The sequence below is a fragment of the Nyctereutes procyonoides genome, unplaced genomic scaffold (genome assembly GCF_905146905.1).
Source record: "Nyctereutes procyonoides isolate TBG_1078 unplaced genomic scaffold, NYPRO_anot_genome, whole genome shotgun sequence".
Classification (NCBI taxonomy): Eukaryota; Metazoa; Chordata; class Mammalia; order Carnivora; family Canidae; genus Nyctereutes; species Nyctereutes procyonoides.
Genome location: NW_026575121.1, coordinates 31890920 through 31908611, shown reverse-complemented (window position 1 = coordinate 31908611; position 17692 = coordinate 31890920). Strand labels below are relative to the sequence as shown.

The 17692-nt window shown below is 40.3% G+C and overlaps 1 protein-coding gene across 1 annotated transcript in view; it reads left to right on the top strand.

The window, feature by feature from the left end:
- Positions 1-1992: 1992 nt before the first annotated feature.
- Positions 1993-17692, top strand: part of OBI1 (ORC ubiquitin ligase 1) — a 40434-nt gene continuing 24734 nt past the window's right edge. Inside the window, exons 1-3 of the mRNA XM_055335584.1 lie at positions 1993-2095; positions 14117-14252; positions 16392-16483. Coding sequence (XP_055191559.1) covers positions 2024-2095; positions 14117-14252; positions 16392-16483 — 300 coding nt within the window. The 5' untranslated portion in view covers positions 1993-2023. The remainder of the gene's footprint in view (positions 2096-14116; positions 14253-16391; positions 16484-17692) is intronic.

Genomic DNA, 17692 nt, shown 5'->3' with positions numbered 1-17692 from the left:
CACGTTGAAGCAAATGGTGGGTATTTGTCATTTCTAATGGCTGAGTAATATTCCATTGTATACATAAACCACATCTTCTTTATCCATTCATCTTTCGATGGGCACCGGGGCTCCTTCCACAGTTTGGCTATTGTGGACTTTGCTGCTAGAAACATCGGGGTGCAGGTGTCCCGGCGTTTCATTGCATCTGTATCTTTGGGGTAAATCCCCAACAGTGCAATTGCTGGGTCGTAGGGCAGGTCTATTTTTAACTCTTTGAGGAACCTCCGCACAGTTTTCCAGAGTGGCTGCACCAGTTCACGTTCCCACCATCTTTGTTTTGTCTTTAAAGATTTTATTTATTGATTCATTTGACACAGAGAGAGTGAGCACAAGCAGAGGGAACAGCAGGGGGAGAGGGAGAACAGACTCCGTGCTGAGCGGGGAGCCCGATGTGGGGCTCCACCCCAGAACTCTGGGATCACGACCTAAGCTGAAGGCAGATGCTTAACCGACTGAGCCACCCACGGGGCCCCTATTATCTGTTTCTTTGAAATATGATAGTTAGCATACATTGACCTCATTGAACACACACACACACACACACACACACACACTTTAGCAAGAAGGAAGCTAAGAAGCAGAGAGGTTAAATAGATGGCCTGAAGCCAGTAGAGCCCCAAGGTGTTGGCGCAGGGAATTCCACTCTCCTGGTGCAGGTCCAGAGCCCCTTCCTTTGACCGCTTGTTTCCCGTTTCTATACCGTCTCTCTTCCCCAAAAGATTACTACAAGTCGTTCCATTGGTTTTGTTTCTAAGTCTCCCTACTGACCAATTGTATCTGTTGGCATAATTACCCTGGCCCTTTGTCACTTAGAGTGAGTTGCCGTTAAATTCCAAATCTGTTACAGTCAGGATTTATGTAGGAACTTGCAGGGTTTTTCTGTCTCACTGGTAGGAAAGGCCGGCTTAGGAACCTCACACACCGTGCGTCCGAGTTCTGCAGCACAATGACACCCATCTGATCCAACGTGCCCCTGAAACGAAGGCTCTCAGCGCCCGTGCAAGTGTGCAAGCGCCTTCGGGAGCGCGGCGGGCTGGCCGGGCCGTCTGCAGCTTGCTCGCTGGTGGGCGTGGATCGGAGTCCGCGGCTCGCGACCCCCAAGCCTCGGTTAGACAGAAAGCACGCGAGGGCCCACCATAAGCACGTCTTCAGGGAAAGCGGCGTTTCAACGTATCCCAACGCCGTCCTCAAAAGGCCGAGAGACCATCCCTGTTTGCTGCTTTTTAAGTGACATTACATCATTTGAAAATGGAAAAAAAAAAAAAAGATCCGAGAGCGGCAGAAAGTTGTCTCGAAACCTTAAAATGTGTAGATAACATCTTTTCTCTTCCTGTTTAGACTTGCAGATTGTGTAGGGTTTGATTTTTAGGCGAAAAACCTCTCCCGGGGATCCCTGGGTGGCTCGGCGGTTCAGCGCCCGCCTTTGGCCAGGGGCGCGGTCCTGGGGTCCCGGGATCGGGTCCCGCGTCGGGCTCCCGCGTGGAGCCTGCTTCTCCCTCCTCCTGTGTCTGTCAGTCTCTCTCTCTATCATGAATAAATAAATAAAAAAATCTTAAAAACAAAAAACAAACTCTCCCACCCTCCAGTAGAGAGAGTAAGGCATTCGAAAATCGCCTTCCCCATCTTCCTCCGGGCTCTGCACTTTTACTCTTTCCTTTAAACTTTCAAGATTTTCCACTGATGCCTGTAGTACCGTAGTATCCTGCCTTCCTTCTCATTCTCAAGAATCTTGCAGCTCCCCAACCCGGGATTTTTTTTTTTCTTTTTTCTTTCTTTTCTTTCTTTTTTTTTTTTAATGGAAGGAGGAAGGAAAGGAAAAGCCGTGGTGGTGGGGCCGCGCGTTTCGAAAGCGCGTTTTCGTTTCCTCCCCCGGCGGGTTGTGGCCCTGCCGGGCTGCCGTAGCCGGCCTCGCGCGGCCCCAGACGCGGCGAGAGGCCGCCGTCGGCGGGACTTCCGTGTTGGCGGGCTTCTGAACGCTGCCATGGCTCAGACCGTGCAGAACGTTACATTGTCGCTCACGCTGCCCATCACGTGCCACATTTGCTTGGGGAAGGTAATGGGTGATGCTGGGCACTTCTAGGAAACAGGGTCGGGTATGAAGTCGCCCTCCGGGGCCGAGGGCGGTCCCCGCGTGTGGCGGGGACAGGGCGAGAGGGCGCCGAGATGGGTGCAGGCGCCGGCTCGCGTTCTCCTCCTGCGGCGGGAGGCCGCGTCCTGGGGGACGGAGGGAACGCGTCGCGGCTCCCGGGTTCATCCGTGTGCCCTTTTGGCGGAGGATGACAGCGGCCTGGGGCCTGAAGGGAGGGCGGCCAGGCGGTTGTGCCTCCGCCGGCGGCCTCACCGGGTCGACCCCGGCGTCGGAGGAGGCCGCGTCGAAAAGAAATCGCTGCAGTATTTTACGCCGCTTCGCCCCCCGTTTAGTGTGTAGTGCAGCCCCCTGAAGCACGTTTCCTGGGAGCCTTGCCCAGGATCCCCTCGCCCCCCTCCACAAGCGGAGCGCTCGAGCCCTTGGGCCCGCCTGCAGCGCTGGTTGGGGGGGGGGTCTTTTCCATTTCCAACCGGCCCTCCTCTTCTTAGCCCAGCCTTTAGAGAGTGGCCTTCGCCCTGGCTTCAGAATTTGAAGAGTAAATCGTCACCCGCCCCCAGTGGTGCTTAGAACGAGAGGCCCGGGGCTGGATTCCCGGGACGGATCGGTGATGAGCCAGAATAATACCCTCCCTTTGTGTTGCAAGAGGTGCCTAACGTGTTTGCGAAACTAGGTTAGGGGAGAGTAGTTCTGAATCAGAAACGGAATTGTGAAGGCTCTGAGGCATCCGTCCCCTCTCTCATTTTCCGTTTGTGCCCCTCGTTCGGTTTTTTAAAAGAGTATTTATGTTTATAACACATCAATCAAGAAAGGAAGATCCTATGCATGAACAATCAGATTTCTTTTTTTTTTTTTTCACCCACCACCCTGAATTGTGTTTGTACATTTGTGGTGTGTCTGTGTTTCTCCTAAAATGCAGACTGAAACGACAGCCACAGATTTAGAATTGAGACCTAAAAACTTCCTAGAGCAGACATTTGAGTGCCAGCCAACACGATCATCTATCTATCTGCCTTAGGTGTTTGGGATTCTGTGTGAATTCACTTGAGTTCAAAAAAAAAAAAAAAGTAGCAAGTCAGGCTTGGAAGCAACGGATAACTTGAAATCCTCAGAATGAAATGCCAGGGAAATAGCAGATGTGCTGTGAGAGCGTACAGGGGGATGGCTTGATCAGCTCTGACTGGGGAGATCAAGGATGGCTGCGTGGAGGGGGGTATTTGAGCTGGCAGTTTGCTACCACCGCCTACATACAGAGCTGGGAGGAGGAGGAGATGATGACTGTGTTTGCTGGGCTGCGTTTGGCTCCTGACATGAAGTTCCCACATGTATGTGTTAAATTCTGAGTGAACTTGCTCCCAGCACTTAAAACCTGATCAAGATATCTTCGGGAAGTAATTTTCATTTGTTTAGTTGCAGGCATTATACCTAGTTTCACTTAGTTAACAGGCTCTTGCAGCTGTGTTGAAAATGTGCTCTGCCTGGTTGATTTTCCATTCCTGTGCTTTTTTGTATGTAACAAAGATGGTACCTAGTAGAGCATAGTGCTTTGCAGATTGCAGAATGCTTTAGTATGTATTTAAGGACTTCATTTACTCCTCCCACCAGTGCCTGAGATAGGCTGTTTGCCCCATTTTGTAAAAAGAAATTTTTAAACTTAAGAAAGCTAAGGCTTACAGTCTCTGGTTTGAACCTCTGTTGTTACCATTTGTGTCTTTGGTAGATTACTTCCTAAAAACTCACATGAGCTCATCCATGACAGACACTCTTGGGGTCTCCTTCCCTCCCTCCCTTCCTCCCTTTCTCTCTTTTTCCCCCTGTATTGGTTAGCTATGTTCTAAAATGAAATATGCTGATAAAAGATTAACTATTTTTGTCCTTTTCAGTCTCCTATGGAGGCATAAAGGTGTGGTGGTTGAAGGCCTGAGTTGTATGTTCAGACTGCATGAGTTCTAGCTTCTTCCATTTACTAGCTATGTGACCTGACACAACTTATTTAACCTCTTTCATAGCAGCTTCCTTATCTGAAAGTTGGGACTGGTAATAGTAGCAACACCCTTCCTCGCATTTTGGGATGATTAAATCAAGTGATTCATATGATAGTGCTTAGCATAAGGTCTGGGACAGAATAATATTCAATACATGTTTACCTTTAGTGCAGGCACTGAGACAGACCTCATCTGAGGAAACCAGCCTTTCAAGTAACTGTTCTTCCCAGTTGCTTTCTGAGGCAGGGCACTCACTTGGTGAAGATTTGCTTTCCCAATGGAGTGGGACCCTATTTGTTCTAGAGATTGCCACAGTATGTCCAGAGGTCTTAACTAGTTCCTGTAACTGTTGCCTTTTGTATAGTTAAAGCAAATCTGATATACTTGGGCCATTTACCCTCCCTACATACCAGTATTTGAGGGGTATTTGAGATAGCATGACCTACGGTAGTAAGTACCATGTTGTCAATGTCACTTCCCCCTCCCTGACAGTATCTCTGGCCAACTCTGGGATATACCTAAGGTCCTTTCTGCCTAGCCCTCTCCCAGATAACATTGTTTTGCCACCCTCATTATAGTTCCTAAATACCACCATTAGCAAGATCCTTTCCTTTTGATTGTTCAACAGAATGAAGGGCCATTATTCCTGAAAGGTTACTGTAAACAAACAAACAAACAAAAAAGCAGTGCATATTATTTTAAAGGAGAAGGTGGGGATGGGAGAGATCTCAAATCTGAATAGATGTATGTATATAGATGCTGATTGGAATGGGGAAGAATGGAGAGGTAAGAAATTAGTGGAGATAGCCTAAGTATGCACATTGTCAGTATTTTGTCTTTTGGTTACACATATCCTTAAAATTGGACGTTCAGACATTTTGCATTTTCTGCTTGTCTGTACCTCAGTCTTAAAGATGAATTCTCTGTTCAATAATGTTTAGCAACCTTGCCAATATCACAAGAGCTCTATGTGGCTTGAAGAAGGTAGGTACACATCTTGTGGGATGAGTTATGTGTAATGTGTGTTCTTGCTTGTTCCTCCGTAATTTTTTCGCTTTGCCTTGGTCTCGTGGGCCAGCAAGCAGAAATATAGGAATGAACTAGTTCAGGGTATCGGTTAAATGATCTAACTCAGGATATGTTAAATGACATTTTGGTCCTGACACCAGATTGCTAGACCAGTTTCTCTCTAGATAATTCTAGTCATTTATCTCTTCAATTAGGATTCAAGCTGTGAAATCAAAAGATTGTCTGCATGTAATACATTTATTGACTATGTCTGCATTTTTCCATGAGTGACGTATCTCCCAATGTGGCCCATAGTTTTATAAAAGGATGAAGGAGATTCTGAAGTGGAGTGCCAAGCAACTAGATTTCTGATGCTGTTTAATATTAGTATATCGTGTTCAGTTATTCCTCACTTGGGAATGAGTCCAGTTTAGGATACCACATTTTAAGATAAATATAAATGAACTAGAGTATTTTGAAGTCATTTGAAAAGGAGTTGAATTTGAGGTTTGAATGTAAGTGGAATGGAATTGTGTTGGAATGAATAGACATGATAGTGAATCTTTAAATATAAACTGTCTTTCGTTTGGAAGGGAATCAAGCTTTATGTAGCTGCATAATATTAAGATTTGTACTTTTGTAAGGGCAAGCTCTCTAGCTGATATAATCTGAGATGAAATCAGCTTCTGTAGATGTGGGGTCTCTCTCTCTTATACAGTCCAGTAATAGAGTGGATTGTTTCCAGCTAAGAGTACTATAGGAAGAATTTTTTTTTTTCCTTCAGAGAGGACTACTTGCCCTGCTTTATACCCATATTGTTGATTAAAAATGTTGACAAGGTCAGTCTAGGTACAAAGCCTTATACAACTTAGAATCCTCATTCTAGGTTGACTAAATTCATTCATCAGTGTTCATCAGAGGCTGTTTGTTGATTGGCCAGCATGTCATCAACCTCGGTACACTGAGTCCAGGTTTGAGTCCTGATTGCCTCTCAGTTCCTAAGAGTGGATTTAAGAACCAGTCTTATACATAACTGTCACAAGTAATTTGCTTTGAAGAAAGCCATATGGACTACATTTTTTTTCTCTTTTCCAAATTAAGTTTGAAGAATGAAGATACTTGAAAAACTGTATAACAATATTGTGGGTTTTTTAACCTACTTAGAGTGTAATAAAAATTTTTTTATATTGATATATCCTAATAATCTTAAGGTTGATATGTAATAGCTGGCATATTTACTAAACAAATAAGATTCGTAAAAGCATTCTAGGTAGGAGAGGCAAAATGTATTATCTTTCCTTTTACCTAGACATAAATGAGGACCCAAGCAAATAGGCATTAAGCAACTTAGTTCAGGAGCACACAGTTTTAAAGTCTAGAACCTAAATTTTAGCCCAGAGCCAAAGATTTCTTGAAACAAAGCAGAATAATCCAAAAGTTTTACTTTGAAGTTTCCAAATTCCCAGAGTTTGGGGTGGGGTGAGCTATTACCATGATTTCTATACCTCAGTCTTCTTTTTCATGGTGTTTCTAGGTCTTGCCTCATGAAACCCATAAAATTTTGACATAGGTGCAAGAAATAATATTTTTTGAAGAAAGATTAGCACTAGTCTTTAGTAAAGATGATAAAAGACTGAGGAGTTGAGTTTAAGTGTAATTGCCAGGCCAGTTGGTTTAGTTGCCTTTCTGTCGCATCACCTCCATCAGTGCTCCTTTTCAATAGCCCCTACTGATCCCAGAGTCTTGATCCTAATCTCTTGGTTCTTTGAGCATGTGCCCTCTATTTCTTCCTCTCAGACTGTTATTTACTAACTCTGTCCTAAGGAAGAAAAAATCTATTTCTTAGTTGAAAGAGCACTCAATTTGCATTTGAGTCATATTGAATGTTGGTTGAATACTGGTCTGCCACTTATAACCTGTATTATTATTTCCTTGAGTCTCAATTTCCACAGCTGAAAATGATTTTGATACTACCAGGGTCATTAAGTTGTTAGGGAGATTCATGTGACTACCCTAGATCAGTGGTTCATTCTCAAAGGGGTGGGAGTGGATTTCGTCTCCCATATTTGGCAATGCCTAGAGATGTTTCTGATTGTCTCCAGGGGTGTGCTGGTTATGGTTAGTGGGTAGAGCTCAGGGATGCTGCTAGCTAAACATTCTACAGTATACAGGAGAACTCCCTACAACAAAAAGATCCTCAGTCCAAAATGTCAGTAGTGCTGAAGTTGAAAAACCTTGTCCTAAGCCAATGTATAATAATGTCTAGTAAGTGATCCTAGGATAATACGGTTAATAATGAATAATCCCCTTGACTTCTCTCAGGTACATCTATTTTTTAAGAAAGGAGCTTTGTTGGTAGAGTGGTCTCTTAAAACTGAAACATCTTCAAATAAAAGAAATGAACAGAACATAGTAGAATTACAGATTTAGAGTTAATCTTTCTGCACTTAGGACTGCCCCCTCAGGCCCATTCCAATGAGAAGAGCCTACTTTTCATACCTTGCTTTTCTCTTCTCTCCCTCCTCCTCACCAGCCTCAGGGTGCATTGCCCTAGAGTATCATTTCGACATGTTTACTCCAGATGCGTTTGGAATTGTACATGTCACTTGCCATTGTCATCTAGCATTTTTATTTTATAAGAATACTGTTTTAATGCCACAGATCTCATTTGAGAGTAAATAGATATACAGTCTAATAACAGGCAACTTATGACTATTTCTCTATCTCAGGAAGATTATATTAAGGAAAATTATGTGTGTGTTTAGGTACTGTATATACCAGGATCTGGGTAGAGGAAGATAGCTAGACAGGAATTGAGGGAAGGCTAGATTCTTTGCATTTTGCTCCTGAAGATTACAGTCAAACAGATAACAGGTAATTTGTTTTAGTAGTTATTTCTTCTTTGCAGATTTCTATTCTCCTAAGCTAAATTTGAACCATTGTTTAGAAATCGTCATCTGGTAAGTGCTTGGTCCAAAGAACTGAATTAGTCAACTGTTTCAAAACTCCAACACAATGACAGTGACAATATCAGGTATCAAACAGTGACACTGATTCTCCTGTGGGTGGCATTGCCAATGGTCTTAGCAGAGAGAACTAAGTTATCTCCCTGTGGTGGTTACTCTATAGAATTTGGCCATTAAATGGGAAAGTTAAACTTTTGCTTTTTCACAGTTTGGCAGTGGCCATTGACTTTTTGCTTCTTGAGACACTTTTAGGAACATTATCTTAGTCTTTCATCTTACTACATCAAAATTCACTTTTTAAAATCTTAGAGTGTGCAGAGCATTAAATCAGGTGCTGTAGTTGGGTACAAAAATGAGCATGCTCATCCCCTACCCCCAAGGAGCCTGAAATCTAACAGGGAAGCACGAGGTAAACACCTTTTAAGTACAGCATGGTACAGAGAGAAATGAACATTAAATCAATGCTTAAGGAGTACCCTTATGAAAATCAGACAAAGACCCTATTCTACAAAGGATTCTAAAAAGGATTCATGAAGGCCTTGCAGAAGAGGTAACATTTGATTTTCATCTTAAAAGGTGGAAAGAATTCTGTTTTGATTGGGGAAGCTGGAGGCCAAGAAGATTTATTAAGCTAAGAAATGAGAGCATGGTAAACAAGAAGCCTCCACTGTTCTTGTTAATTTGGTGAACATCCAGTAGATCTGTGTGGTTGAAGTGTAGGTTATATCAAGTATTGAAATAGAAGATCAGTATTGAAATAGCAGATAAAAGGGCTGTTTAAGAACCAGATTATGTTGTTCTTTGAATGCTATTCTTAAAACTGTGAACAGGGAAAAATCATTGCGTTTTGCAGGAGAGCAGTGAACACTGCTGATCTATATTGTAGAAAGATAGTTCTGCATCAGTTTGAAGGGTGGACAGAAGTGAATATTTGGAAACCAGGAAGCTTGGGAGGAGGTCACTGCAATAGATCCATGGCTGAAGGAATGAGAGCCTGAACTCATTATTGAGGTGAAGATGGAAAAGAAGGGATAGATGATAGGTAAAATAAAACAAAACAAAAACATTTAGAGGTAGATTTGGCATATTTTGACAATCCTAGGATGTAATTTTTTCATATTATAGCTTTTTTGAAACCTGGCTGTAGCTTACAAATGATGGCATCATAGTATTTGGCAGCATTTTTCATTCTTTTTTCTTAGTGGTACATAAAATAATGGTGCATCTTAAAATCTCTGGCTACTTAGACTTGATATATGATACCAGGATTTGGTGACCAATTGATTGGATGGTGAGGCTAAGTAAAAAGGGTGAGTCAGAGATGGTTGTATTTTAGCCCAAGTAATGAGGTGGTAATGCCATTAACTTAGATAAGGAGTGCCAGAGGAGGAGCAAATGTGTGGAGGAGGCCAAGTTTGGGTCTGGATATGTTATGATTGAGGCAGCTCCAGGATCCTTACAGGAGTTGGCTCTGAGGCACAGAGATAATGATGATATTATCTTTTCTTTGTTTTTTCTTTTTTTGAGAGATTGCTATGTGGAACCCTCTATGTTTATATATTTACATTATTAAATCTTAATGCCTGAATGAAAAGAGTATACTAAGTTAAGCCACTATCTTTAGAGACTGAAACCTATGCTCATTGTAACTAAAGGGCTTACCCAAGGTCAAACAGCTCAAGTGGCAGAGCTGGAGTTTGTCTCTCAAAGCCTAAGCTTTGCCATTTACTGAGGTCCAGTTACAGAGGATTCTCAGGAGTTGTCATAGAAAAGATGTTAACATCATGCGATACATGATATTAAGAGAGAAAATAGAACTATGCCAGATAAGATGGCCCAGGAAAAAAACATTAGAGAAAGCAGCTGTACCACCTCCAGTATTTTGACTGTAAGCATCTCACTCTGATCCTCTTTTCATCATACCTACTCTCCAGCACTACTTTAGTCTTATCCAGACCAATTTGTTGACTTATGAATATCACTTTTTCACTGTCATCATTACCATTCATATACTCATGTCCCTTGTTAGCCATGGTCATTTATTATCATCAGTTCCTTGTCTCTCTCTTTCTCCTTGGCAAAAATCCAACTCTGGGTAAACCCAACTATTCATTTGCTTCCCACCTAAAACTGCACAGGTAAAAATTGGTAAGAAAAATACACACTAGGGCAGCCTGGGTGGCTCAGCGCTGCCTTCAGCCCAGGGCCTGACCCTGGAGACCCGGGATCGAGTCCCACGTTGGACTCCCTGCATGGAGCCTGCTTCTCCCTCTGCCTGTGTCTCTGCCTCTCTCTCTCTCTCCTTCTGTGTCTCTCATGAATAAATAAATAAAATCTTAAAAAAAAAAAAAAGAATGACTTAAAAAAAAAGAAAAATACACACTAGTGTTAATTTGGTTTTGGTTTATAGTCAAAATCTTACATCTCAAATAAGAACTCAACAATGTTTGGTAGTCCTGCTACATATAAATTTCTAGTAAATTTACCATCTTTACAAAATAGCTGCTTTTTCTGTTTTCTCAAGTTGATAGCCCTACCCACTTCTCACTTTCAGCTGGTAACCTCACCTCATATTTAACAAAATATAAGCAAATGGAATTTTAGAACATGAGTTCTCTCATTTTTCCATCAACAGATCTTCAGCTCCTTTGCATTTTTTCTCACTTCCCTGGCCTTCCCTTTTGTTACACTGAAAGATAGATCCTCAATCCCATATAAGCCAAAACCTCTGCTTTGTGCTTTGGATTTCATTCCATCTTGACTTCTTAGGGACTTTGCTGCCTATGGCTCTAATCCTCTTCTTCCTCCATCATTAATATGCCCTCTTTACTGTATCATTCTCATCGTCATTTCTTACCATGGTCTTTATTTTTATGCTCATTCCTTTACAGCAAAACATGAAGGAATTGTCTATATTCTGTGTCATCACTTAACCATTCCCTCTCTCTCAGCCTTCAATCAAGTTTCTATTCCTACCATTTCCTGAAACTGTCAGTGTTTGTCAGTAACAGATCACAATGACTTCCATGTAATTAAATCCCATAGTTATTTCTCTGTTCATATCAAGCTCATACTCATTCTCTCTCTCTGTCTCTCTCTCTCTCTCTGTCTCTCTCTTTTAAAGAGATGGAGAGGGGTAGGGGCAGAGAGATAAGGAAAGAGGGAAGCAGGCTCCATGCCTAGCCAAGAGCCTGATGCAGGGCCCCATCTCACAACCCTGAGATCATGACCTGAGCTGAAATCAAGAGTCTGACACTTTGCCAGCTGAGCCACCCAGGCGCCCCAACCTCATTCTCTCATTATTTGACATGCTTGGCCATTGTCTTCCTCTTCGAAAACTTCTTTTCTTGGCTTCTGTAAGACCATACTCTCCTGTCCTCTAGCACAGGCCCCTCCTTCCTAGTCCCCCTTTGCTGATTGCTTTTCCTTTTCCTTCCTCTGCTTGCTGAAGTGCCTTGTCTCCAGCCACTCTGCCCATGGAGGGATCTTCTTAGTCCTGTGGATTTAAATGCCATCATTTTGTATGCTGGTGATTCTCAGACTCTGCCTTATCTATTTACAAGTCCACCTGGCATCACAGTTTTAACATGATCAAAACAGAATTCTTGATTTCTAGCACATATGAGACCTCCTCTTCCTCCATCTTTCTCACCTTAGTTAATGATAGCACCAATCACTAAGTTATCCAAAACCACTTTTTAGATTGGGGAGATAATCTTTGTTGTGGAAGGAATTACATGGAAAATACTGATTCCTATATTTATATATTATTTTTAAAAGATTTTATTTATTTATTCATTCATGAGAGAGACACAGTGAGAGGCAGAGACACAGGCAGAGGGAGAAGCAGGCTCCAAGCAGGGAGCTTGATGCAGGACTAGATCCTAGGTCCCCAGGACCATGCTCCGGGCCAAAGGCGGTGCTAAACCACTGAGCCACCGGGGCTGCCTGAAAATACTGGTTCCTTTAAATGTGCTTCTAATGAAGGAAGCCTATAAGGGTAGGAGAGCATCTTGAATCTTTTTAGATGTGCAGTTTTATGTTTTGACCATTGGTTTTCATCCATTTTAGATGAACTCATGACTAAAAAAATAAAATAAATCACTGCTTCTAAAAGTCCAAGGAGATAACTTCTCTTTTTTTAGTTGAGTTTCTTAATTTAGGGGGTATATCTACCTCTAGGAGTATTGTAGGAATTAGGGTGTGTGTGTGTGTGTGTTGAATGAAGCTCTAGGACAGATATGGCAGTATCTTTCTGGTACTTAGTTTGATAATTTTTTTATTTTTAAAAACATTAAATGATTTTATTTTTAAAAATTTATTATTCTTTTTTTTTTTAGATTTTATTTACGTATTTGACAGGGGGAGAGAGGCAAACAGAGAGAGAGAGAGAGAGAGAGAGAGCCCAAGCAAGAGGAGTGGCAGGCAGAGGGAGAGTGAAAAGCAGGTTCCCCCGCTGAGCAGGAGCAGGATATGGGTCAGATTCCAGGACTCTGGGAGCATAACCCCAGCCGAAGGCAGATGCTCAACAGACTGAGCCACCCAAGCACCCCTATTTCATGACTTTAAAGATGAAATGAAAACACCCATAAATGTATGATGGTTTAGACTTGGACAAATCACATGACTTTTTAGGGAAAAACAGAACTTGTAAAGGAAATTTAGACTTTTCTGCCTTTTGAGACTGACCAGGAATACCTTCTAGATAAGCATTCACTCCTTGTTGTAGGTAGGAATACTTTGGAAGAGTTTGAGAAGCTGTCCTTCATGATCTCATTCATTCATTCATTCATTCATTCATATCAGCTCTGTCAAATCAGCTGAACTGAATGAATTAGAATTGATTTCTCCAAGAGGAAGTCTAAATGCATGCTAAATTATCTTCTCTGTTTAGTTTTCATATGTTAATGTTCATAATCAAGGAGCCATCTCCGTGTTTGGAAAGCCAGACTAAGACCAGGAAGTTCTTTACATTGAGACTTAAAATAATTACTTGCCTGTCGTGGATTACCATACATCTGTGATTTCTTTCAAATTAATGAATACTATCTTTCTGAGGCAAGACGTACAACAGCACAAGCATTTTCTCTGCTGAAAGAGATGCTTTGTGGTGGTTCTGTCTCTTCCCTTCTCCCTCCACTTTCTTTGCCTCCTCTTGATCTTCTGACTCTAGTGCAGAAAGACTATAAAATGGTATTTTTATTATCATTAGGACAGGAAAATACTGACAATGCTATAAAGTGTTCTGAGTCCCACAGTAACATTACCTTGTGAATCAAGTGAGAGCCTAAGCATTTTTGTGTCATTTTGGGTTTTATTTTAAAATTTTTGCTACTTGAAGAATATTAAATTATTGTTCCTTCTGGCTATATTCCCTAATTCATGTTAAATACTGAATTAATAGTTATTTCAACTAATTTTTATTGAGTACCTACTGTGTACTAGGCTGTCTTCTTAGGAATGAATGAGATGAAGGAAGTTCTTGCTCTCATGCAGCTTCCTTTTTAATAGAAAAGATAGACATTAAATGTGTAAACAAACACAATATCAGAAAACTAAAGTAACTTGTTTCTCCTATTTTCTGTCTTATAAAACAACCACACACAGTCAGAACACCTAGTTAATCCTGACTGAGCCACCTAATTTCTTCACATTTTGGTTTCCTTATTTGTCAAGTATATTTACTGTGTTTACCTCACAGGAGGACTATTTAAAACAAAAGCAGAGAGAGAAAGTGCATGTGAAAGCCCTTTGTAAAATAGAAGACAGTATAAATCTAAAGTAGTAATATTTGTGCTTGTTAAAATGGAGTCAAAGATTTTTCTATTTAGCATATGTCAGTATTTCTGTCAGCATTGTTTGATGTTTAAGTTATAAACCAGCATTTTTATAAATCCTGGATAATTTCCTCTTAAAGCACTTACTCTGCTATACTCTAGAGAAACTATTTGTTTGCTCTAAACTAAACCAATTGAGATTCTAACTCTGACTATTGCCCTGTACTAAAAGTAATGTTTCTTTTTTCAAAGGTACGCCAGCCTGTTATATGCATCAACAACCATGTATTTTGTTCAATTTGTATCGATTTGTGGTTGAAGAATAATAGCCAGTGTCCAGCTTGCAGAGTTCCCATCACACCTGAAAATCCTTGCAAAGAGATTATTGGTAAGGGCCTATTTTATAAACACATGAAAACAAATTTGAAACTATTTCTAAATAATGTATATTTGGAGGAAGACTAAAATAGACAATTTTCACTGATGTCATTTTGCCAATATTCTGGATGGATTGGTCATTTTGTATAATCTATAAGTGAAGCACATGAGGGGCGCTAGCCACTATGAGAACTCTTAGAGCCTCCTGGAACTAACATTCTGGTAGAGGCTGTGCATGTGAACCAAAATATTAATGGTTTAAAGCAGCAGATGCTAAAGGTCAAAAGAGGCCCGTAGAGTTCAGGCAAAGAAGTTCAGCTGGGAACATCAAGAAAGGCTTCATAAAGCAGGTAGCCTTAAGAGATTGAAAGATGGATAAAATTTCAACTGGTAAAGATTGGGGAGGGCATTTCATACAGAGGGAATAGCATGACCTAAAGATCAGAAGTAGGAAAATACAAAGCATGTTTTTAGAAATGATCAGTAGTTTAGTTTGGGTCTAGACTACTGAAATAATAATGAAAAGATAAATTTGAGACTTTAGTGCATGGAATCTTGAGTAATAAACTCATTCATGGACTGGCTCTATGGGTGAGAATAAGGGTGAAGTGAGCTGATGGTTTTGAACAGGGAAGTGGCAAGATCCAAAATGTGCTTGAGGAATATTACTGGGGTGATGATATGCGGGTTGGGCTGAAGGGGAAAGACATTGTCGTGTAGGAGGCTCTAGCCAGTTAAGGGAGAATGTGAGTCTGGTTTAAGGATAAAAAAGAACATTCAGTGCCATACCAGTGTGGATAAAAGGGACAATAAAAGTTGAACTAGAAGATCCTTGAAAAATTAAACATTTAAAGAGCTCATTTAGTGTTTGGATTTTATTCTGTTCATATAAGTTATCTTACTTAGATTGCAGAAATTAAAATTATTTGTTCCTGCTTTAGGAAAAATTTAAAGTGAATCTCTCATTTGCTATGTATAGAAAACACTTTTCAGAAAACATAAGACATTTTAATAGTCCCAATTTAGGGAAAATGGACTTAAGATTTTTACAGTGGAAATGGAAAGGAAGATGGATACTAGGATAAATGAAGAACTAGTAGGACTTTGGGACTAAGAAATCTGAAGGGGAAATCAGAAATTGTGTCAAGGTTTCCTTCTCGGTACCTGGGTGAAATCTGCTGGAGGAGTATTTTTCTGCAGTGAACTTTGATGATTAAAATGAAATCTGCTGGAGGAGTATTTTTCTGCAGTGAACTTTGATGATTAAAATAATTTGAATGTGTACCTCGGCTTTTCTTCACATCCTTTCTCCTGCCTTTATTCATTCATATCTAAGTGATATTTCATAAATTCTCTTAAGTAAAATAGTTAAGTAAATTCTCTTAAGTAAAATAGTTCTTTCACCCTTCGATTTGTATAGAACATCCTGAAAAAGAGCATCTGTAAAATGCCTTTGCTATGGTGATACTAAGAAGTACAAAGAAAGTAACCACAGCATAAATGAAGAGCTCTCAGGAAGAATTCATTTTAAGTATATTTGTATTGAATTACAGGCATACAGTCAATGCTGTGATTCATAATCCATTGCAACTGGGTTGTTAGATTCAGTAAAAAGATGCATTAATCTTTTCACTTGTGTTACCAGTAACTAGATATGTTTGAATACATTGGTTATAATAATATATATTATAATATATGAGATCATTTTAAGATATATATAAATATTTGACAACTGTGAAATTTAAATTGATAATATGGATTATATATATATATATATAATTATTGGTTAAATATAAATAAAATCATTGGTTTTATTATCATTTAACAGTTGTCTTGTATTCAAATTTGTAGTAGTCCAAATGTGATAATTAACAACATACAGCCTTTGCCTTCATTGCGTTTATTATAGTAAGATACACAGGTAAGTAATCACCCAGATATTTTACTGAAGATATTTTTTATGGTGTTATTTGATATTTATCTTTTCTCAAGGTTGAGATAGAGAAAAGGACTAGGTGATAGCCCCAAGTGTGTATATAAGGGAAAAGGTAGAAATTAAGCTGGAGAACTATACAAGACAATAAGAAAACCATTTATCTTTCATACTGCCTAAATTGGAATGAAAGTTAGATTTTTTTCCCCCCTTTAGGAGGAACAAGTGAAAGTGAACCTATGCTAAGCCATACAGTCAGGAAGCACCTTCGGAAAACTAGACTTGAGTTACTCCACAAAGAGTATGAGGTAAATAATAATTATAATTTAAATGAGGACAACATTGAACTCAAGGTAAAACAACTATCTCAGTCTCTGGACTTTTATAGTACACATCCAGTGAAATCTTACTTTAAATGCCATTTAAGAAATATCTTATTGGAGGGGTACCTGGCTGGCTCAGTCAGTAGAGCATGTGCTTCTTGATCTCAGGGTCCTGAGTTCAAGGCCTGTGTTAGGTGTGGAGCCTACTTAAAAATATATCTTATTTGATATTTTTTTTCTTTTTCCCTTTTCTATTTCAAATAGAAGATAGGAACAAATGTAAGCATTTTTTTTCCTTTTTTTTTTTTTTTTTTAGTTTTAGATTTGTCCTCAGCAGACACATCATTGTGTAGGTATTTGCTCCCTCAAGTTGGGAGATAAACCCTCTTGTGAAAGTCAGTCTTCAACCCCCACAGGGCATTGTGAATGCTCTGGTAAATAGTGACTATAACTTTCATTCCATTTTGTTTGTCTATAAATTGCCTCAGAATTCTGTGCCTGTTTAGTTTTTGTAAGATAAATATACCTATGTCAACTGCCAGCAAAATGATTTTGGTGTGAAATATGCTACTTTCTAATTTGTTTTTTTCATGTTAACCAGTGCGGGGTTTTTTGGGTTTTTTTGTGGGTTTTTTTGGTGTCTTTGTTTGTTTGTTTGTTTGTTTTTTAAGATTTTTATTTATTTATTCATGAGAGACACAGAGGGAGGGAGGGAGAAAGGCAGAGACACAGGCAGAGGGAGAAGCAGGCTCCATGCAGGGAGCCTGACTTGGGACTCGATCCTGGGTCTCCAAGATCAGGCCCCGGGCCGAAGGTGGTGCTAAACAGCTGAGCCACCACGGCTGCCCCTGTTTTTGTTTTTTAATAAAAATTGTATATATTTGGGGCACCTGGGTGGCTCAGTCAGTTAAGCATCTGACTTTGGCTCAGGTCATGATTTCAGAGTCCTGGGATGGAGCCCCATTTAGGGCTCTCCACTCAGCGGGGAGTCTGCTTGTCCTTCTCCTTTTGTCCCTCCTCTGGCTTGTGTGCACACACGTCCACACTCACACACACACACACACTCTCTCTCTCTCTTTCAAATAAATAAATAAATGAATAAAATCTTTTATAAAAATTTAAAAATTGTATGTGTTTAAGGAGCACAACATGATGTTTTAATATACATATCCAAATTAACTACATATATTATTC